At 44.0% G+C, this 23935-nt stretch overlaps 1 protein-coding gene across 1 annotated transcript in view; it reads right to left on the reverse strand.

The window, feature by feature from the left end:
• HTR2A (5-hydroxytryptamine receptor 2A) overlaps positions 1-21884 on the reverse strand; it is a 36940-nt gene extending 15056 nt beyond the window's left edge. Inside the window, exons 1-2 of the mRNA XM_086741844.1 lie at positions 21242-21884; positions 16111-16311 (exon numbers count right to left, since the gene is read on the reverse strand). Coding sequence (XP_086597970.1) covers positions 16111-16311; positions 21242-21656 — 616 coding nt within the window. The 5' untranslated portion in view covers positions 21657-21884. The remainder of the gene's footprint in view (positions 1-16110; positions 16312-21241) is intronic.
• Positions 21885-23935: the final 2051 nt, after the last annotated feature.

The following is a 23935-nucleotide window of genomic DNA, read 5'->3' on the forward strand; positions in this document are numbered from 1 at the left end:
TAGCGCGATGCCTCAGCCTGCTTTCAGGATGTCATAGGAGTCTGACAGACAGTTTTCTATCAATGACTCTGGAGGTCATCATAGGAAAAATCAGGGAAATCATAGGAAAAATTTGTTGTAGGTAATTAGGAATATGTTGTCTCAGCTCTGACAAAACCCGTGACTTTTATTCGCTGGGCTTCTAATGGTGCCAATGGCATGGGCCAGGAGATGAATGGGCGATGTTAATTGCAGCGTGAGTGAGCAGTAGTTTGCGATATTCCTGCTAATTGGCGTAAATGTAAGGATTTCATTTTAAAGCAGAATTCTGTGATATATTTCTCTTTCTTAGCATTATAAAATGCAAAATCTGACTTAAATAAAATTTAGTTCTTTAAAATGCATAAAAGAAGCTGTGAAATTGCTCTGTATAATTTTAAAATGACTAGAAATGTCTTTGTTCTTGACATTTTCTTTTATGCAATACAGAGCTACTTCAACAACATGATTTTTAATTTATAAAGTGATTAAATGCAATTACAGTGTACAGATGACAGAGTTTATAAATCCCAACATGATTCCTTGTGCACTTCTTATCTGCTCATTTATATTGCATGAGGTTTCTGCTATGCAGAAATCCCACTTCCTCTGATTAGAGATGCTCAAGTAATTTCTTGGTCAGTATAGGATCCCCTTTTGAGCACGTACTGTTGTAGAGATCTGCTGGAAAAAGATCAGAGCAGGCCTGTGGACATGTCCTTTCTGCATTTTGCACTTTCTGCAGAAGAGGATAACCTGCTCTGAAGTATCCTACAAAGAGAGACTGGCTGATTATAGGTCATATTGCCAACCAAGAGCAGTTACTTGTTCATTCAAAGAAACCTGCTAATAGGACCAACCTTGTCTAATTGAACTTAATGATTTTTTGCTGGTAGCTTCAAGGGGAAGAAGAACATGGTCCTTATGGTCTTCAAAGCAAAGATAAGTTAAAAAAAAAAAAAAAGAAAAGACAATGTATAGATTCTGTCATCAGTACCTTGACTAACCGGGTTCTTTCCACATAGTTCCACTATTAAAAATACAGCTCTACCACTTAAAACTTGCCCTTAAAAATAACACCAAAGCAGAAAGAAAAGCCACGCATTAATATTGTGACCACTCCTCCTTCCTCTTTTTTCACCGATAAAGCAGAATGTTTCTTGCAAAAGAGGAGTTCACAAAACTGGTGTGTGCCTTTTTCATAGGCAAAAACCTTCATCTTCTCCTGATAATCAGGTAATTAGAGAAAGAAAATGGGAAATGTATACATAATAATTATTCTTCATTTGACAATATATCTGTACTGGTATAATATATTCTTCCCCATCCAGATGTATACCAGGTTGCTCAGTGTCTCTGGTTTGTAAATGTGGCCCTATGGATTTTTATGTTTCTTTATCTCCATGTTTCCACATTTGAAGAATTTAGAAAGAGGTTCAGTCATTACCACTCCTTTGAGCATTTTTTTTCATAAAGAAAAGTATAAGGTTGGTAACATTCTTTGTCAGATAATGAAAAAACATATACAAGTTCGAAATGCAAGCTTTTTTAACCTTCACAGTTAGGAGAGGGAGAGCTGTTGGTCTGGTGGATGAGATGTGTTAGCTATTCTGGGAAGAACAAATCAAGCAAAGGATTCTATTACATGGGGAATATGGGAATAATTTACATCATTAAGGAAAGTAAATACGACATTTATGTCTCTTTCTCAGAACCATTTTAAGTAATGTCTCATAACCAGAATGTACATGGTAGCCAACTCAGAAATGTGCATCACAGCATTGAATGCTGACTTCCCTCAGACACCCTACACATGAAGTGTTCATCTCCTCATTAGTCGTCACTGCTGGTGGGGTCATTAGTATGGCAATGAACTTTCTACTGGCATAACTGTTGCTGACTACGGAGTGTCATACATAGAGACACATACATTGTGTCTCTATAAAGTAATACAATTAAGATCCTGTTTCTGTGAGATGGTGCTGAAGCTCTGATACTTCGTTTATGCAATTTTGTGCCATGATCCTTCATCATAGTTAATGCAAATTTATCTTTATGTTGTGTCTTGATTTTTCACATGTATATGGCATTTTATTTTTATGGTAGCATCTACATCCACAAATGGGAAAGGTCCCAAGGGATTGCTCAAATGCAAAAACTATAATGTTTACCCTTGAGATCCTCCACCTAGCAAACCTTTTGTTCACTCTCTGGGAGATGATTTCATTAATATTATTTTTTTAAAAAAAGAAATGTTAACTAAGGAAATAAATATAAATACTGCTAAGAATGCAAAGCCAAGTTTTCAAAAGAAGAAATGGAAGTGAAGTGAATGACTACATGGTAAAGAGAGTAGTGTAGCAAATATTTCAAGTTTAGCTCCAGCACTTCCAAATTTAGGTGCTCAACTATAAATGTATATTGTCAGAGTGCCATGTTGTGTGGAATTATTTGCAATTTTATGTATTTTGGCAGTGTATTCCATGTTATAATAAGTGGTCTTTTCCTATGCCAAACCATCCCTAAATTAGACTTGAATGAACTGGCTAATTATAAGTTTCTTACAGAAACAGAGGATGTGGTGGATCCAGAACGGGGATTCCCAACCTGCAGTCCCTTGGCTCTTTTTGCCTTTTGAAAACATTAAAGGGGCTTTCAAATGAAGGCCATCCTTGGCAGAACTGAATAGCTGGTGAGCTAAAGGCCACCAAAGCTGCCGCCAAGTGACAATGCTGGTAGTTGTACTCTCCAAATCCCAGTTGCTTCCCTGGCCATTTGTACTCTGTAGGACAGCAAGAAGTCGTGCAGAGAAATTGTAGGCTGCTTGAGAGGAGAGTGTGAGCCTCTATATCAGCATAAAGCTTCCTACTGCCAAATTATCAGAGGGCTCAGTTGCACTGGACTTGTTTCTTACACCTTTTGCACTTTGCAGAATGCTGCTTCACATGCTATGGTATTTCTGTATTTTCGAAGCCTTGAAAGCAAGAGAGTTATGCGGTGGGAGATATTTCACCAGCTTCATCCAGCTCCACTTTGGACTTCTTTTCTGCATGAAAAGCACTGAATAAATCTAAGTTGTTAGTGACTGGGGAGAGCAGAGACTGCCTGAAGGTAGTGAACAGATGTGTAGGCTGAGTGAGAAATGATAAGAGAAGAGAAAACTCAGCCAAGAGGATTTGGGCTTCATCAAACTTCACATTACTTAGACCATTAACAGAGGAACAGAGAGAAGTAAGGACTGAGGAATGATATATATATATATAATGGCTTAACATTCATGACTGTAATACTTTTATGTGTCCCTTTCAAGGATTTTTAAAGGAGAGAATGATGCGTTGTTGGCCTCTTGTGGAGCAATATGTTTCTTAGGCCCAGTTGGGACTCAAAGATGCTTTACCTATATTTTTCCACATAGGCTCTATTTACAATTCTATGGATTCCAGTTAAACGCTGTTCCAAATTCAACTCTAATTTTTCTAAGAAGGAAAAATACTTGGGCTTTTTACACCTGTTCTCAGCAATGACCTCTGTGCTTTAAAACAAATGGAATCATTTTCAGGGTCTAATGGGCTTTTGCCTTCAACAGCTACAAATAATCTAATTATCTAGCCACTCTGGGTACTGGATGATTTAAGAATTAAAGACACGATTAGAATCCGTTACAGTAATTAGAATCCATTTTAAACCAATTGCCTGTGGCATTACATGGTCTACTGAAAGAAAGGCTGCTGGCTAATTTCTCTTCTTCCACTAAATGCAAAAACAAATGTTAGTACAATTTTTTTTTAAACTAAGCAAGTAAAGATTTCAGAAGTCAAGTTAATAAAATTATCTGTGCTTTTTAATGCTATTTTTTAAATACTTCATATGTCACTGTGTGGTGGTTTAGCCCGGATCACCACACAGTTTTCTTATTCACCCTGCCCCTACCTAGTGGGACAGGGGAGAGAAATTGGGAAGAAAGGAAAACTCGTGGGTTGAGATAAAAACAGTTTACTAAAAATACTAAAAACTACAAAGCTAACAGGATATAAGGATATTAATATATACAAAATATACAAAATGAACAATGTACAACTTCTCACCACCCAATGTCCGAATGACCGACGCAGCCCGTCCTGAGCAGCGATCACAGGAACAACACCGAGCAGCAAGCAAAGGGGGAGAGCAAGCTAGCAAGGTAGAGGGAACGATGCCAGCAAGCAAGAGAGAAGAAAAGAATGCCAAGGGTGCCCGAACGGATACCCGACAAGAAAAGGAATAACTGAAAATGATGCCCCCTCCCATGGGCAACCCCCACTTATATACTGAGCATGACGTTTATGGCATGGAATACTCTCTTTGGCCAGTTTGGATCAATTATTCTGTCTGTCTTTTGCCCAGCTTCCCGCATCTGCACGTTAACGAGACTTGGAAAGCCAGACAGTGTCCTTGGTCTCATTCACAACAACTCGTATCATCAGAATGTTTTTATCAACATTCTTCACACACAAAATCCAAAACACACCGGCTACTGAGAAGAAAATTAACTCCATCCCTGCTGAAACCAGGACAGTATCCACCCCTTATTCCATACCATTTACGTCATGCTTATAGATATACACACAGATATCACTATCTCAATCTATGAGCTATCCCTCCAGAGTCTGTTGAGTTAATTTAGTCCATGACTTTGGGCCCCATCTGTGATAGCAGTCTCTCAGGGCAGGAGAGATGGTACGTAGTTTGAAGTTGTTACATACTGCATCTGGAACTCGTAGCTGGTACCTCTGGCGCGGCTGGTGTATCACGTCCATGGTCTGCAAGTTGAAGATGTTGATCTCGAGGAAGTTGTTGGTCACCAGTTCTGACTCCATCACTGCTGCACATCGCTCGGTTTCATCAAAGCTTGTTCTTCACTGTTGAGTGTGATTCTTGCTGCACTACCTCTGATAGAACATAAAAGAACTACAGACATGATTATATACAGTTCAAATTATTGGCTGTTTTCACCTAGAATCAAATCTCCTTGAGGTACACATCGGACTTCCCCATCCTCCCGCATCACCCACCAAGTACATCCAGGTCCTTGAGCGAAAGCAATCCCACGAATGGGTTTGCCTTTGCCCAGAGGAGGAATAACCCAGACTGTTTTCCCCAACATATTCCTTACATGCACCACAGGAACTTTATCACCATCTACAGTATGTAAAAGTTCAGATTGGGCAGGGCCAGCTCGATTGATGGATCCCCGAGTGTTGACTAACCAAGTGGCTTTTGCTAAATGTTTGTCCCAGTTTTTGAAGGTTCCACCACCCATTGCTTTCAGTGTAGTTTTCAGCAGTCCATTGTACCGTTCAATCTTTCCAGAGGCTGGTGCGTGATAGGGGATGTGATATACCCACTCAATGCCATGCTCTTTGGCCCAGGTATCTATGAGGTTGTTTCGGAAATGAGTCCCATTGTCTGACTCTATTCTGTCTGGAGTGCCATGTCGCCAGAGAACTTGCTTCTCAAGGCCCAAGATGGTGTTTCGGGCGGTGGCATGGGGTACAGAATATGTCTCTAGCCACCCAGTGGTTGCTTCTACCATTGTAAGCACATAGCGCTTGCCTTGGCGAGTTTGTGGGAGTGTGATGTAATCAATCTGCCAGGCCTCTCCATATTTGTATTTCAGCCATCGTCCTCCATACCAAAGAGGCTTTAGCCGCTTGGCTTGCTTAATTGCAGCGCATGTCTCACAGTCGTGGATAACCTGTGCAATAGTGTCCATGGTTAAATCCACCCCTCGATCACGAGCCCATTTGTATGTTGCGTCTCTTCCTTGATGGCCTGAGGTGTCATGGGCCCACCGAGCTAAAAATAGTTCACCTCTGTGTTGCCAGTCTAAGTCCACTTGGGAAACTTTAATCTTAGCAGCCTGATCCACTTGCTGGTTGTTTTGATGTTCTTCAGTGGCTCGACTCTTGGGTATGTGAGCATCTACGTGACGTACTTTTACAACAAGCTTCTCTAACCGGGCAGCAATATCTTGCCACAGTGCGGCAGCCCAGATGGGTTTGCCTCTGCGCTGCCAGTTGCTCTGTTTCCATTGCTTTAACCACCCCCACAGGGCATTTGCCACCATCCATGAGTCAGTGTAGAGATAGAGCTTTGGCCATTTTTCCCGTTCAGCAATGTCTAAAGCCAGCTGGATGGCTTTCACCTCTGCAAACTGACTTGATTCACCTTGGCCTTCAGTGGCTTCTGCCACTCGTCGTGTAGGACTCCACACAGCAGCTTTCCACTTTCGATGTTTTCCTACAATACGACAGGATCCATCAGTGAACAAAGCATATCGCCTCTCATTTTCTGGAAGGTTGTTGTATGGTGGGGCTTCTTCAGCACGTGTCACCTCTTCCTCTGCCGGCATTCCAAAATCTTTGCCTTCTGGCCAATCTGTGATTACTTCTAAGATTCCTGGGCGATTGGGGTTTCCTATTCGGGCTCGCTGTGTGATCAGTGCAACCCATTTACTCCACGTGGCATCAGTTGCATGATGTGTAGAGGGGACCTTCCCTTTGAACATCCAGCCCAGCACTGGCAATCGGGGTGCCAGGAGGAGCTGTGCTTCAGTACCAATCACTTCTGAAGCAGCTCGAACTCCTTCGTATGCTGCCAGTATCTCTTTTTCAGTTGGAGTATAGCGAGCCTCAGATCCTCTATATCCCCGGCTCCAAAAGCCTAGGGGTCGACCTCGAGTCTCTCCTGATGTTCTCTGCCAAAGACTCCAGGTAGGGCCATTCTCCCCAGCTGCGGTGTAGAGGATGTTTTTCACATCTTGTCCTGTTCGGACTGGCCCAAGGGCTACTGCATGAACAATCTCCTGTTTAATTTGTTCAAAGGCTTGTCGTTGTTCAGGGCCCCATTTAAAATCATTCTTCTTTCGAGTCACTTCATAGAGAGGGCTTACAATCATACTGTAATTTGGAATATGCATTCTCCAAAAACCCACAACACCTAAAAAGGCTTGTGTTTCCTTTTTGTTAGCTGGTGGAGCCATAGCTGTTATTTTGTTGACCACATCCATTGGAATGTGACGACGTCCATCTTGCCACTTTACTCCTAAAAACTGGATCTCTTGTGCAGGCCCCTTGACTTTGCTTTGTTTTATTGCAAAACCGGCTTTCAGAAGGATTTGGATTATTTTCTCCCCTTTCTCAAAAACTTCTTCTGCTGTGTTGCCCCATACAATGATGTCATCAATGTATTGCAGATGTTCTGGAGCTCCACCCTTTTCTAATACAGTCTGGATCAGTCCATGGCAAATGGTGGGGCTGTGTTTCCACCCCTGGGGCAGTCGATTCCAGGTGTACTGGACACCCCTCCAAGTGAAAGCAAACTGTGGCCTGCATTCTGGTGCCAAAGGAATGGAGAAGAACGCATTGGCAATATCGATGGTGGCATACCACTTGGCTGCTTTTGACTCCAGTTCATACTGAAGTTCTAGCATGTCTGGCACGGCAGCACTCATTGGTGGTGTAACCTCATTTAGGCCACGATAGTCCATTGTTAGTCTCCATTCTCCATTAGATTTTCGCACTGGCCATATGGGACTGTTAAAGGGTGAGCGGGACTTGCTGATCACTCCCTGGCTCTCCAGTCGACGAATCAGCTTGAGGATGGGGATTATGGAGTCTCGGTTGGTGCGATATTGCCGCCGGTGCACCGTGGTAGTAGCAATTGGTACCTTTTGTTCTTCAACCTTCAGCTTTCCCACAACGGAAGGGTCCTTTGAAAGTCTGGGCAAGATGGACAGCTGTTTATTTGTCTCCACAGTGGCTATACCAAAAGCCCACCGGTGCCCTTTTGGGTCTTTGAAATACCCACTCCTGAGGTAATCTATACCAAGAATGCATGGAGCATCTGGGCCAGTCACTATGGGGTGCTTTTGCCACTCATTCCCAGTCAAACTTACTTCAGCCTCCAATACAGTCAGCTCTTGGGATCCTCCTGTCACTCCAGAAATACAAATGGGTTGTGCCCCTTTATAGCTTGATGGTATTAGAGTACACTGTGCACCAGTGTCTACTAGAGCTTTATACCTTTGTGGGTCTGATGTGCCAGGCCATTTAATCCATACAGTCCAATAAACTCTGTTGTCCCTCTCCTCCGCCTGGCTGGAGGCAGGGCCCCTCTAGTCCTGTTTGTAATATTTTCTATTCACTTTCTGTGAATATGAATCAGAAGTTCCTTCCATAGGATCAGAGGTAAGATCAGCCCTTCTACGCTGTCTGGGGAACTGCCCACTGGAGACTGGAGCAGCAAATTGCCTGGAAGAACCTCCCTTTGTGATTGTTTTACCTCGCAACTCACGTACACGTGCCTCTAGGGCCGAGGTAGGCTTTCCATCCCACTTCCTCATATCCTCTCCTTGGTCACGCAAGGTAAACCATAGGTCATCTCGTCGGGTGTACCGTCTCCCTTGAGCAGGAGGAGGATGAGGTCTTCTTCTAATAGCTGAGATATTAGTCCGTGCAGGTGGGGAGCAAGAATCTTCGAGTTTCTCACACACCTCAGATAGTTTTTCTAACAGTTTTTCAAACTGGCTTTCAGATTTCTCAGTCAGTCTTTCTATAGCTGAGACACAGGCCCGCATCGGGGAAGAGAGATTGTCTTCATATTGTCGGAGCTGGTTAGCCACTGCACGTACTGGTGGCATCTCATCATCTTTCCAACTCATTGCTGCCAATGAGTTGGCATACGATGATGGTGCACTCTGTACAAATTTCCGCCACATGGGTCGGGTACATTCAATTTCATCTGGATCTACGGATGTCCGTGGGTCATCCAGGTTATGATAAATCAGCTCCCGAACAGCTAATTCTCTCAGAAACTGGATACCTCTCTCCATGGTGGTCCACTTGCTTGGGTGGCATACAATATCTTCCTTAAAGAAATACCTGTCCCTCACGCCTGACAGGAGTCGCCTCCAGAGGCTGCAGGCTGCTGACTCTCTTCCAATTGCCCTGTCAATGGCTGCTTCCCTAGACAGAGATCCCAGCTGCCTGGCTTCCCTGCCTTCTAATTCCAGGCTACTGGCCCCTCTGTCCCAGCATCGGAGCAACCAGGTGACAAGTTGCTCACCTTGATTACGGCTGAAATCTTTTCGCATATCTCGCAGCTCACTCAGGGATAGGGATCGGGTGACTACCTCCCCTTCTGTGTCTCCCTGATCATGTGATGGGCCTGGTTCATCATCATCTTTCACTATGCGAACTGATTTTTTGGTGTATTTCTTATGTACAGGGGCAACTGATACTGGTGTAGATGATTGGTTTTTCGGTTTCTCTTTGGTACTGCTTGCCGAGGTTTGAGTAGCCACAGTGTCTGGCGTGGGGATTGGAGGAGCCATAATACTTTTAAAGAACTGTTTAAACTTCATCAATATCAAGATCTGAGATAGCTGCAAGAGACTTGTCACCATGAACATGGTGGTAGGGGTATAAAAAGGGTATTCAAAATTCTCAAAAGCTGTTGAAATTAGCTTGGTGAGGTGGGGAAAGCTGTAAACAGATGTTCCCCCCGAGGCCTGGCTTCCCGGAACAAAACAACAGGTATAGTTCCAAACAACACCCACAAGATGGCTCCCGAAATACCCGGGTGGAGCTGCCTCTGCCTCCTCACTCTGCACACTGCCCGCCGCCATTGAGTACAGATATGAAAATGGTCCCGTTACCAGCAATCTCACTAAACAAATCAGTGCCGCATAGCACAGCAGAACGATACCTTTGATCCAACACACATCATTGATAAAGCGTGCACAAACACCGACAAACAGAAAATACGGCAAGTAGGGTGCTATCCAGTACAGCTCTAAAAACAACTGCGAGAACAAATAAAATAACATTGTGCCCAGCGATGACCAAACCGGCTTAATGAACACTTGTAACAAATCTGTTTTCAACACACTGTGTTCAAACCTGTCCTTATCTCAACCCTTCGGGACTGACCAGGGCTTGAACCTTGGATCCTCAGACTAAGGTCCGATGATCTCACGACTGATCTAGTGAGGCCCCTTCGAGCCCCACGTTGGGCGCCAAAAAGACTGTGGTGGTTTAGCCCGGATCACCACACAGTTTTCTTATTCACCCTGCCCCTACCTAGTGGGACAGGGGAGAGAAATTGGGAAGAAAGGAAAACTCGTGGGTTGAGATAAAAACAGTTTACTAAAAATACTAAAAACTACAAAGCTAACAGGATATAAGGATATTAATATATACAAAATATACAAAATGAACAATGTACAACTTCTCACCACCCAATGTCCGAATGACCGACGCAGCCCGTCCTGAGCAGCGATCACAGGAACAACACCGAGCAGCAAGCAAAGGGGGAGAGCAAGCTAGCAAGGTAGAGGGAACGATGCCAGCAAGCAAGAGAGAAGAAAAGAATGCCAAGGGTGCCCGAACGGATACCCGACAAGAAAAGGAATAACTGAAAATGATGCCCCCTCCCATGGGCAACCCCCACTTATATACTGAGCATGACGTTTATGGCATGGAATACTCTCTTTGGCCAGTTTGGATCAATTATTCTGTCTGTCTTTTGCCCAGCTTCCCGCATCTGCACGTTAACGAGACTTGGAAAGCCAGACAGTGTCCTTGGTCTCATTCACAACAACTCGTATCATCAGAATGTTTTTATCAACATTCTTCACACACAAAATCCAAAACACACCGGCTACTGAGAAGAAAATTAACTCCATCCCTGCTGAAACCAGGACACACTGAAGCTAACAGATTGAGTGGTCTTTGGATCAAAATCACTGAATAAATTTGTGAATTTAGTGAATAAAAGGAAAATTACAAATTTGGTAAATGAAAGTGTGATTACTTAGGTAAAATAGAAGTCATAATGAAATAGATGTGGGGAGATTAGGAAGCACTAGAACTTCGGCATGCCTCACAAATCAGCTAGAAGTATTTGCAGGAGTCAGTGAGCAGGTGAATAAGGGTGATCCACCTGACATAATGTTCCTGGATTTCCAGAAAGCTCTGACAACACTGTTTTGTCAAAGGCTGTAAAAGAAATAAAGCTCTAGTGGCAGAAGAAGAAAGATCCTCTTGTACAAAAGGGATGGGTTGAAAGACAGGAAACAAGAGGTAGGACTAAACAGTGTGTTTCCACAGTGAGGGCAGTAGAAGGTAGCGTCCAGCAGCCCTCTGTGTTCATCAGTGCTGTTCATCCCATCCTTAACCTGTCTGCATGGACATTGGAACTGAGTAAATGTGCTGGCAACACGCAGCTGTTGGCTGTAGAGAATTGGAGAATCATAGAAGGTCCTTCTAAATCTCAGCTAATGAACAGCAAAGTAGCAGACAAAATTCGGTGCTAAGAAGCAGAGTTGTACATTAGCTGAGAGGGAAGTCTATCTAAATATGCAAACCTGTTTGTCGTTACTCAGGAAAGAGAGGAGGGCAGTGAAAATGGTCACAGAGCTGGAACACCTCTCCTGTGAAGAAAGACTGCAAGAGTTGGGGTTTGGCCTGGAGAAGAGAAGGCTCCAGGGAGACCTTATTGCAGTCTTTCAATGTATAAAGGGGGTTTATAAGAAAGATGGAGGAAGACTTTTTCCAGGGCCTATAGTGACAGGCCAAGGGGCAATGGCTTTAAACTGAAAAAGGGTAGATTTAGGTTGGACATAAGGAAGAAAATTTTACGATGAGGGTGGTGAGACAGTGGAACAAGTTGTCCAGAGAAGTTGTGGGTGCCCCATCATTGGAAATGATTAAGGTCAGGTTGTATGGTGTTTTCAGCAACCTGGTCTAGTGACAGATGTCCCTCCCCATGGCAGACAGGGTAGACTAGATGACCTTTAAAGATCCCTTCCAACCCAAACCATTCTGTGATTACATGATTTTGGAGTCACTGAGCTCAGTGTGCAGGGATAGTCCTAAAGACTGAAAGAAAGGTAGGACTTACTAAGGTGGGAATTGAGAACAAAGCAGAAAACATTACTACACAACATGAATTCATGGAGTGTCCATGTCTTGAATATTGTGGTCTGGCCACTTATGTCTCCAAGAGGACGTAGAAGCACTGGAAAAGATTCAGAGAAGGATACAAAGATGACCTGGGCATAGGATACTGCCACATAAACAGAGCCTGTGTAGACTGGGGCTCAGCCTGGTCAAGCAATCATAGAAGGGGGCTGTGTGAGAGGAGGGACTAAGGATTTTGACTGAGGGAGCTATTGAGGGTCTCTGATTGGCAGGTTCCCACCTCTTCCCCTGGTGAAAAGAGCCTCTACACAGGGGAACATGATGTCTTTCATTTCTTTCTCTTGCTTTTTACCCTCCGTGTCGTACATTGTGAAAGTTCACAAGGCACCAGCTCAGCTGCAAACTGCAGGAGCAAGGAGAAGCCAAAGGATATCTAACTGAGGCTGGAGGGCAAAACCTCGAGACACTTCTGCCTCTCCGAATTTGCCAGTGAAATGGCAGCCATACCAAGCGCTGCAGAGAGTGTGCTCTGCCCGATACCGGCTCTGTCGTTACTAGCTGTAGCTGTGTGAAAATGCAAAGAGTTAAATAATTCATAGCACTGAGAGCCTGGAGACTGGTAAATGATACATAGAGCACCTCTTTGTTCAGAAACCATTTCCTATTAGTAAATGATATAGAAAGTATCTCATTCTTCAGAAACCATTTTCAATCTATTCTGAGATGGATCGTGGCAGATAAGCAAGACAGGGTCAATGACTGACTGACAGCAAGTTGAATGGGTGATGCGGGATCTATCAAGGTCCTTTATAATACTGGCATTTTTCTTTATTCTGTTAGTATAGCAATATGGAGGGATGCCATCCAGAGGGACCTTGACAGGCTGGAGAGGTAGGCCCATGACAACCTCATGAAGTTCAACCAGGCCAAGTGCAAGGTCCTGCACCTGGGTCATGGCAATCCCAGGCACAAATACAGACTGGGCAGAGAATGGATCGAGAGCAGCCCTGAGGAGAAGGACTTGGGAGTGCTGGTGGACGACAAGCTCAACATGAGCTGACAGTGTGCGCCCTTGCAGCCCAGAAGGCCAACCGTATCCTGGGCTGCATCAAGAGGAGCGTGGCCAGCAGGTTGAGGGAGGTGATTCTGCCCCTCTGCTCTGCCCTGGTGAGACCCCACCTGGAGTACTGTGTCCAGTTCTGGAGTCCCCAACATAAGAAGGACATGGACCAGCTGGAGAAGGTCCAGAGGAGGGCCACAAAGATGATAAGAGGGCTGGAGCACCTCTCCTATGAGGACAGGCTGAGAGAGTTGGGGCTGTTCAGCCTGGAGAAGCGGAGGCTCTGGGGAGACCTGATAGCGGTCTTCCAGTACCTTAAGGGGGCCTACAAGAAGGATGGGGAGAGGCTGTTCAGTAGGGCCTGTTGTGACAGGACGAGGGGTAATGGTTTTAAAATAGAGGGAGGTAGATTTAGATTGGATATTAAGAAAAAATTTTTTACAATGTGAGTTGTAGAACACTGGAACAGCTTGCCCAGAGAGGTGGTGGATGCCCCATCCGTGGAAACATTCAAGGCCAGGCTGGATGAGGCTCTGAGCAACTTGATCTGGTTGGAGATGTCCCTGCTTCTTGCAGGGGGGTTGGACTAGATGACCTTTGAAGGTCCCTTCCAATGATTCTATGATTCTATGCCATGCTGCAAACTCAGTTCAGCCTGGCAGTGACTAGCTCAGCAGCTTCTTTATAGCTTGCTGTGTGTTTGCTTCCCTGTCCATCCTCTGGAGCACATAACATTTGCCAGAGCTCATTCATGACACAGTTGCCAGGCTGGGAACCGAGCCGTTTTCCCTTCAGCTCATCTCCCCAAGCCCCTTGTTTCCACAGGACTAGCAAATCAGCTCAGCACCACTTAATTCTGGCACACCTCAGTGTGCTTGCCTGAATTCATTTATATCTGTTTAACCTACTTGCTGTTTTGATGACATGTGATCTGTGAATGAGATGGAGTTCACCCTCTCAACCACCTATTTTCCTAACACCCACCGTTCCCTTCCACGTATCCTTATCCAGCTGCAGTAAAGCAGGACTCTGTCCTCTTCACTCATGCCACGCTTGAGTGCTTTCCGGTAAAATCAGGAGGTGTATTTTTCAGGTGTATTTCGCTATATAAATAGCGACGGTGTTGCTATCACTTGCCATAGTAATAACAAATAACATCTGTGGCTCATCTGAACACAGTTAAAATAAAATTCTCTAGAGAGCAGAAAAGGTGTTTTTACAATGTGTAAGTTTTTATCAGCCCTAACTTTTGAAATTAAATATCAAGATATCAAAGAATGAAACCCTCCTGCGATGGAACATAAAACATGTTCTAAATAATAGGGCTTAAATAATATTTTTTTTTCTGGATTCATTTTAATAGTGAGCTACTTCAGGTACTCTGGTAGTGAGCCACTGTCTAAGGAAAGATGCTAAGCAGTGTGGACCACTGGTTTGCCTCTGGAATGGTCATTCTGATCATTCTGTGATTTTTTTTTTGGTGTTTTATAAGGACAGTAATTTCACATACACTAAGCACAGTCATCACACACAAATGCAGATAAACACATTATGTACAAATTTAAGGAATGCTTGACTTTTTTACATTATATGGAGAATGCACCAAAAATGCTTACACTTAGAAGCATCCAAGATCGGAAAAACTGGACCGAGTAAGTAATATGCTTTCTACTGGATTGATAAAAAAAGTGACTGCAGAGATATAAGGTATAATTAATCTAATCTAAATGAAGATATCTGCATCTGAGTTGCTCAAGGCTTCCTTTGTAGCTGAGAGCTAGATACTTTTAGGGTGGAGTTCAACTGGTCTGTGCTAGACATCTCCATCTGAACAGCTGAAAGCACCCCAGAGCCATACGTAATGCTGTTGAACCTCAACAGCTCTTGGACAATGCAGAACTGTCCTCCTGTTGAGAGAAGGTTCCCACTATTTCTCACTGCTCAGCAGAAGATACAGCTATTTTAAGTGATAATAATCCTACACTGCTTTTTCCTCAAACTCTGGGCCAGGATCAAGAGGGAGGCCAGGAGATGATTCAGAGCAGCAGGCAGGCAGCAGTGTTAGGCATCATCTCCTTTCCTTCCCCTCGGAAGAATGGTAATGGATTACAGTTACCACTTGCAATAATTTGTATTAGCCAGGGAAGCAGCTAATTACCTTTGATTGCTGGCAACACACATCTCTTCCAGGGGGAGAGAGTGAATTTTTCCTTCTTCTGAATAAGTGAGCTGCCAGCGCTCGGGGTCTCTACGAAACCAGATGAGCTGAAAGGGAACCGCGCTTTCAACACATTTGAGAACCACCACCCCAGGGGTGTGAGGAAATCCCTGATGGCATCAGACACCAAACTCTTTCCATCTCCCTCGCTGTGAAGCTGCTCTGGACTGAGGGTGCTGCCGTCATGGGAATGGAAGAGTGGCACTCCCATGTCTAGTTTCGAGCCTGTGGGTTTTGCCAGCACAAAGAGAGATTCATCTAGGGAGTCACCTCTTTTAGGCTGCAACTCTGAACTGTCCTGTGGGGAAACCTCTCATTTATGGTGTACACAGAGTATCTAATGCCTTCTAAATAAGATGCATGAATATCCTGCTCTACACAATGAGAAAGGCAGAAAAGATCTGCCCATAAGAAACATCTGTAAGCACATTACCCTAATAAGAAGTTGGGAACATATATAATTATTACCTATTATTACCCCTAATAAGAAGTTGGGACATACATAAAACAGGGAAATAGTTTTTTTCAGTTGAGATCATTTTTTTCTTTTCAGATGTTAAGGTAATGATGGATGATCAATACGGAAAATAAACACCTCTTTAAAACAAACTTGAACCCCATAGTCCTATCACTGATATATCTTCTTTCAGTGACAGTGCTGCTCAGTTCTCCTCCATTTCCCGTTGTCACTGTTGATTTCCATTGCATAATTACTACATTACAGCACTTCTTCGACTGTGGCAAGCAAAATATCACAGGCGGAGAATGCAGTTTTAGACTGCAATATATATGTCAAATCCTCTCAAAGGCTAGAAATCTGCAATTACATGCTGAAATATTGCCTCACTTACCAACTGATATGGTCCAAACAGCAATTATTTTTGCAAAAGCCTTCGTTCTTGAGTTAAACCTGCTGTGATGGATGGGGTTTCGAATGGCGATATAGCGATCCAGTGAGATGGCACAGAGGTGCATGATGGAGGCAGTGGAGAAAAGCACATCCAAGTAGATCCAAACGGCACAGAGCTTTGTAGGTAGAGGCCATGTGTATCCTGCACAAGAGAAAGTTGACAACAGCTAAGAATGTGTCATACATCTTTTGTTGTGACACATATGTCTTAGCATGTATATCCTACTAGCAGGAGCTGGTAGTAAGTGATGTGTTCAATAGAAGCTACCTGACACTGTTTTAAGAATTTTTTTGTATTTGCGTGCAATCTCCTAACTCCGTAGCTTTTGAGATTAACTCTACTTCTTTCCCAGGCTACAAGTAGCGCATTTTTTTTTCTTTTTTTTTTTATTCTATTTGCATAGTGTTAATGCTTTATGTCATAATTAACCACCTCTGGCAATAAATCTATGGAAAGAGAAGTAATTTATTGGAAATATGGAAAGAGAAGTAAATACAATTACAATAGTAATTTTAAACCTACAAGTTCTCAATTTTGTTTTAGGACTTTTTATCCATGTAGTTACTGCATTATTAACACTTGCTGATATGCGAAGTTGCTTAAATTCTGAAACAGAAACTTTAGATTTAGTGGCAACTAAAGAAAGAAATGCATTTTGTTGCATACACGTGATATTTATCTCACCTGTCTTTAGCCACCTACCACATACATAAATATTGATACATTGATATTCCCTGTATCAATGAATATTGATAGGCTCCTCCAGAGAGAGCAATCCAAAGCAAATGAATTAGTGTTTACCAATATCCAACCTCCATCTTCTTTGCTGCAAATTAAGCCTTCCCTTTTTCCTTGTTCTTTCCACTACATATGAAGAATAATTGATTGCTGTCCTTTCTGGAAGCTATTGGAAGATGGCTATCGTGTCTTGCCTAATTTTTTTTTCTTTTTCTCTCCCAGGCTAAACAAAGACAATTCCTTTATCTTTTGTTTACAGATGATGCTTTTAAACTTTTGTGCTTCTTGTTTCCCTGCCCTGGAATCTATTTAATTTGCTCACATCTTGCTTATCAATCAGTGACCAAAACAGGGCTCAGTACCCTTGCAAAGGCCTCCTGACTTCTAAGTGAAATACAAACTTGCTTCATGGGTCTTGCAGGGAATGTCCTTACTTACACAACCTGGAACGATGAGTGCCTTTTGTACAAAAATATCATACTAGTGACGCACGCTTAGCTTATGATCCATTTTGACAACCAGATCTTGTTCAGCATTCCTGAAGCCTGGACAAATTTCCCCAGCAGTAATTGGTTTGCTATTTTTCCCAAGTTGGTATCTTGGCATTTATCCTCACGGAGTGTTACTTGTTCATTTCAGACTTTCTCTTCAGGGGTCCAGATGATTGTTGACGATTCTGATCCCATCCCTCTGAGTGCCTGTAGCCTATCCCAGCTTGGTGCTTTTGGAAAGCTGTGTAAGCTCACACCTCACGCTCTATACGCTATCCAAGTTGTTAGGAGCAGCACTGAGCAGACCCAGCCTAAGCAGAGCCCTGCAGGACTCCCACTTAAATGCCCTTCTACTCCTGCAGGGAACCACTAATAACTCTCCTTGGAGCAAGTTTTGAAGTTATCCAGTCCTTATCTTGTGATGATTTAATTTAGAGCATATTACCTGAGCTGCCCATGACGGTGCAGCAATGCCAAAGCTGCTGTTATGAGAACACACCAGTGTTTTGAGGGGTGCCTGTCTCCTTTGGAGGTACAGTACAAAATTTACAACAGCGGGAACAGAGGGAGAGGCAGAGGAGCTAGGTCTGTGTCTAATTAAATTTAGTCTCAGTAAGCACTGAGAAGACCTATTTCTTGCTGCTCTTGGACTGCTGTAATACGAGCTGACTCTGACAAGCCATACAGCGTTTATGGATATGTTTTATCTTGTTTTCTGGTCTTCCATGGGGAATCCAGTCTCTGGAGTGTGTTAACGTGAGGGCTGGCTTTCAGAGGCATGTCTTCCCAGCAGCCTCTCTCTGTCAGGCCGGGCCAGTTCACGCAGGGAAAAGTGATAAAGTATTTTTACACTTGACAACATGCATCTGTTCTCTTCCTTCAGTGGCCTTTGGGAACGCATTTGTCATATCCTTCTAGACCTCTTGTCCTTGCTCGAAACCTGGATGAGGCAGGGATAAAACAGCATCCATCAGATAAACTATCTTGAAGACTACAGGGCCAAGAAAAGGGAAGGTACACCAGACGAGCCAACTGTGGATGCAAAAAATGTTAGGAAGGGTGTAGATAACATCCTCCAGGCATTAGGATGTTTTATGTGGCACATGGGGCAGGGCACTTTTGCCTTGTGCTGTGCTCTGGCCACTATTCAACTCACCCCTCAACATGTCCAAGGGGAAACAAAAAAAACCATGGCTACAGTTTAAAGACTGGGTATGCAGGGAAAGTTTTACAAGGTCCAGGATTTCACGTGGTCTATGAGAGCTCCCAAGGTCCAGGAGCTCACATGAGCGAGTCCCATCCAAGGCACAGGCAAATGGTGCTTGTGCATCTACATTTTCAGGTTGAGAGGCTGAGAGGGAAAGCACGTAGCCCATAGGATAAGATAAGATTTTCTTCCTGATGTGGCCAGATAGTAGCATCCAGGATGGGAGAAATGTTTTCTCACAAGGCCTTTCAGGTGAGGTGGCAAACAAGCCAAGCTGGCCATGATGGCTGGGCTGCTGCTTGTTGGTAACAGGAGGTACGAGAAAACTGTTTGGAGTGAAAGGCTAAGGAAGTGCTGCAGGGAAAGAGGAGAGGAGAGGCTGTAGGTCTCAGCAGGCGCTGAGGAGGCCCTACACATCATCCTGCCTTGTCAGAAGTACATTAGGTGTGGCCATGTCTGGGGTCAGCACTGGGCTAGACAGGAGCCCTCTGAAATGCTTGGTTCTTCCACTGCAGCAGGGAGTTACACAGCATCTGCCAATAATCCCGACAGCTGCTCCACGCTGTTGCTGTCACCCCACAGCATGAGTCTCCAAGGCAGGAGCAACAGGCATCCAGCACGGTATGTGGTCTTGGGTGAGAACCAACACTGTTGTTCAACTCTGAGTTTTCTGCTCTGTGGGCATGTCCACCTTCCCAGGACTTGCTGGGTGTCTTTTTTTCCAGCAGAAGCTGGTGCTGCTAGGTGGATGGAGAAGCTTGTCTCACCCAAAGGGTGCAGGTCGGGGTAGGCACATGTTTGGTGAGACTGGACATTCGAATGAGAATTGCCCACAGTAGCCATAAAGCTCTCAAGAAAGAAATCATCTCTCTTTTGAGCAAAACAGTCACAATCCCCCTTCAAGGGGCTGCGGGCGGGTGGTGGAGCACCCTTGTTCCACAGCCTTGGAGGTTCCCTGGGTACAAAGGCCCCCAGTTTGGGCTCAGGTCTGTCAACACAGGTGGTGTGGCTGATGCCAGCTGCATCCTGGCCTTTCTCTGAGCAGCTGAGCCCAAGCAAATGCTCCTGTGTAAGGCGAGGTTTCCCTCTGCACCATCACTGGTTGTCCTGGAGGCTGACGGTACACCATGCTGAAACAGCTCTTCTGCTACCTGTGTGCACCACCAGATGATTTTCCACCCCAAGTTACCCTGTAAAGGCCTCCCCTTCTTGACCTGGCAAGGAAAAAAGCAGGGAGAGAGGAGGCAAAGCCCACATGCTCCCTCCCCTGTGGCTTTTGGTCCCCTGCTGCTCCTCCACACCAGTGATGACAACAGAGGGGGATGCAGCCTTTCTCCAGCGACGGAGGGTTTTGGCTTCACTGCGTGCAGGAAATCCTGCGTCCCGACCTCCGAATCACTTCCGAGCTGCAGATTTTGGGTACCTCTTTCCTCGGGAGCGGAGCCCGGCCAGCAGGAGTCCCTGTTGCATGGCACAGGGAGACACGCAGGATTTACAAGGGTTTTGCTAATCTCACACATCGGACGATTTCTGCTGCCGCGGCTCTCTTACGCTGTCTCTCCACCAAAGGTAATTGCGCCGCTAATACAATAAATCACAACGTTGCACCATCACTGATGCCAAATATAGTTTGTAAATGCTACTGAGGGCAATCTGTGAGAAATACCGAAATCGGGAAATAAATTGGATGAAATCTCTCTTAAGTCACAGGCTCATGCTTGGACCTTTAGTCACAAAATAAGGAAGCAATAGAGATCTTTGCAAACAACCTCACTTTCCTCCTGACATTGTCTGGCTTCTCCTTGAACTGTAGCAATTCTGTTGTGGCATTGGAAAACTCATTTCTCAAAATTCAGGGATTATAAAAGCCTGACAGTATTGGTACTGAACATATAGGCTGCTTTTTTCTATGTGAGCTGTGCTGTGAGTGATTTTGGTGAAAATGAGAAGAAAAATCTGCTATTAATCACCTACAAGGGTATGAACTGTGAGTCATTATTCACTTAATTCTTAAATAACTTCTCTTAAGAAATCATAGCTTTGCATTTGTAAATGTTACTAAGAATTAGGCAGACTTAATTCCCATCCATTGTTTAACTCTCACAATATTTATTCCAGCATTTGCTAGTAAGTAGGTGTCTAAGCAGAGTATTGGTGTTAAGAAAATTATTTACATTTGTATTACTTGATTAAAAAAAAAAATTGAAGAGATTGCCTACTTTGAATCTAAAGCTAGTCATTAGTGCTGCTGTGCATATTTGCAGAGCAAAGTAACTGGCAGGACCCTACATTTTCATTAGGAATATTGAAAATTATAAGCCAGGGGAAAAAAAAAAACCTGAAAGAATAGAGAATAAAGCATCTTCATATACACTTTGAGACAATTCCTCCAGCAACTGAGTAATAAACTAATGGTCTGGACTGTGTTTAAAATGCTTGTAACTAGAAATACAAAGTAGGAAGAAATTCAAGTACTTCACCTATTCTTACATCCATTAACCAATTACATATATTTCAACTTGTGTGGAGTGATTACAGTTTTTCGTGCTAAGAGACTAAAATAATAACAGCAACATGTGCATGCAATGTTTAAAGCTTCTCAGTACATGCAGTAGGTTACCCGGCTAATACTCACCGTACAGTATGGTTAACATTGACACAGGCATGACAAGGAAACCCAGCAGCATATCAGCTATTGCAAGGGACATGAGAAAATAGTTAGTGGCATTCTGTAGTTTTTTCTCCAGTGACACAGCCATGATGACAAGAATATTTCCAGCAATGGTTAACACAATCACTATCGCTGTCAGCAAAGCTGGCCAGTTTTTCTGTGAAAGCTGAAACAGGGAAGAGTAGCAGGGTGGACTCATGTTGCTTTCACAGGAAAGATTGGTTAGGTTTTCAGAGTCCACAGTCAAGTTAAAGAGATGTGATATATTAATCTCTCCAGCTCCATAAACATTTCTGTAGAGTCTTCTCTCGTGATTTATTTGTATTAAGGAGTTTGCAGTTGGGTTCACAGAGCTCTCCTTATCACAAAGAATATCCATTGCTAAGTCCAAAACCGGTGAGATCAATGGTGAAAAATAGGAAATAATCACCCTCTGTCACCATCAGGCTTTATATTCCGCAGCTGTCCACGCCAAAAGTTGAGGGACCACAATCTTCTGTCGACTGTATTTTTGCCACTAGTGTGATGTAGAACAAGATACCAGAACTACTCCGAATGCTGAAATGTTTTGTTTTCAGTTCCATAGGAAGTCCAGCGTTGGCATACGTTGAAAATCCAGCTGCAAAGCAAAATCAAACTGTAGGACAGAGAATGTGGACTTGAAGCTTCAGAGAGCAAAAATGTTGGAGAAATACAAGAGAAAAAAACTTTTGCAACCACTAGGACTCCCCTCTGGAGCTACATCTTATTGCTATTGGTAACTGTAATCACACAATTTTAAACACAGCAGTATTAAAATAGCTTGCCATACAAAACAGCAGAGCTCTCGCTTCCCTATTAAGAAAGTTGATTAAAGATTCTGTCCAGCGTCTTTCTCTTGAAATAATTAGGTATGCTCTTATTTATAGTTCATCTCCCATAATATAGCTGATAGTCTCTGACTTCTGTTGTATTTCAGTATCATTTTCAGCTTCATATCAGAGATCAGACATTCTGCTCCATGCCGATTTTTATAGCTAATTGTACCTTTTGGCCCCGCGTGGCTTCAGAATGGAAATTAAACAACTAGATACGATTATTAAAAAATACAGTTTAAGGAAGACTTACATTGTACTTCAGAGCCCGCTCTCAAACCTCAATTAGGTGCAGTTTGTACCATCATTTACCATATTCTTCACCACTTTTAGCCAGTTTTGTGTCCTTTTTCTTCAGCCTCCTCCAAAATGGTGGTATCAGGAATAGTTTTTTGACTTCTAAACTGCACACTTGAGTGAAGCCAGTTCCCGTGCTGCGAGGCTTGCTCTTTTCTTCTGAGAGATAGGCTGCTTGCCGACTCTTTCCTTGTGCATTTCCCCGCCCCAGGGCAAGCTATATTTAAAATAATAATAATATCAGAGCCCTTCTGAAAGTGACACAAAAGAAAGCGCGCGCACGCACACACAAAAAAGCAGCCAGCACGGAGGAATTACTGATTTCGACAGGAATGGAATTTCTTGCTCACTGCCTCGTTCGGTTTGTCAGACCTCCCACTATCTGAATGTCGTAAACTGCAAGGTAGCAACAGCAGAGGAGGGCAGGGGAGGGCAGACCAAAGAGGATCTTCTTGGTAAACCAGCAGCTTTTGCAGTGTGTGTTTCGGGGGTCCTCTGCTTGGGTGCTTTTTCAGTGCCCGCTTTCCGTTTGCAGAGGATCACTTGCAGACACAGCTGCGTGCAATTACAGTGTTTTACAGGATGCAGGCTTAAACGAGACAAAATCTAAGGCTTGCAATGGTAGATACCAGTGAAAAATGTAACTGTGACGCTTTTTCCATGTAGAGGGGAAATTATGACACCCTTAAAAGGAAGGAGTAATATTCAGTCCCTTTTAGTTTTAACTCTGGGTCTGCGCTGACATGTTAATCAGATTGGCAATAGTTATTTATAAAAAATTGATGTAACTCTAATGTCACACACATTTGTCAGGAGGTGGGTGTGACAATTAACCCCAGCCCCCTGTCCCAAGGAAGCCTCCCAAATAAAGCAGCTCAGTAAGGCGAAATGGTATACACCTGAGTGGGGAAAGAAAACAGCCTGCCACTGTTTCTGCCTCCTATCTCTGCTGCCAGAACATGAATTAAGAAGTAGCCAGCTCTTCAATTTTCAACATAACACAAAACCTACTCCCAAACTCATCAAGATTTACAGTTGAGGGCATCCGCTACTCCCCTGCCTATCCTGAAATATACTGCGGATTTCCCTCATGTAGAGGGCAGTGGCTTTATACGTGCAGGCTCAGGCGATTTGGAGCGAGAGCTCCGAGGGGTGCGAGTGTCACCAGGCACTGGTGGGTCCCAGTGTGCCCAGGGGAGTTGCAGCGTGTTCCCGTAGCTCAACTCTACGTACGGGACTGCTAACCCCGCTGCCAAGCCCTGGAGGGCTGCAGACACATGGAGAGTTACCACAGCTCAGTTGGCACGTGCTAATCTCTTCAGGGGTCAAAACCTTACCAAAGAGAGCCTCAGAGCACCCGCCAAAGCCCGTCTGAGTCTCTGAGGCACTGTTACAGAAAGCCTTTTATAGTAAAGTTCCTTTTGGGGCTGTTTTGCTTCCAGCTGAGCCCACACCAACAGCTGTCACAGCAGGACGGAGCAGCCAGGCAGCAGCTCCTACTGATGCC

The sequence above is a fragment of the Chlamydotis macqueenii genome, chromosome 1, assembly GCF_036417535.1.
Source record: "Chlamydotis macqueenii isolate bChlMac1 chromosome 1, bChlMac1.mat, whole genome shotgun sequence".
Classification (NCBI taxonomy): domain Eukaryota; kingdom Metazoa; phylum Chordata; class Aves; order Otidiformes; family Otididae; genus Chlamydotis; species Chlamydotis macqueenii.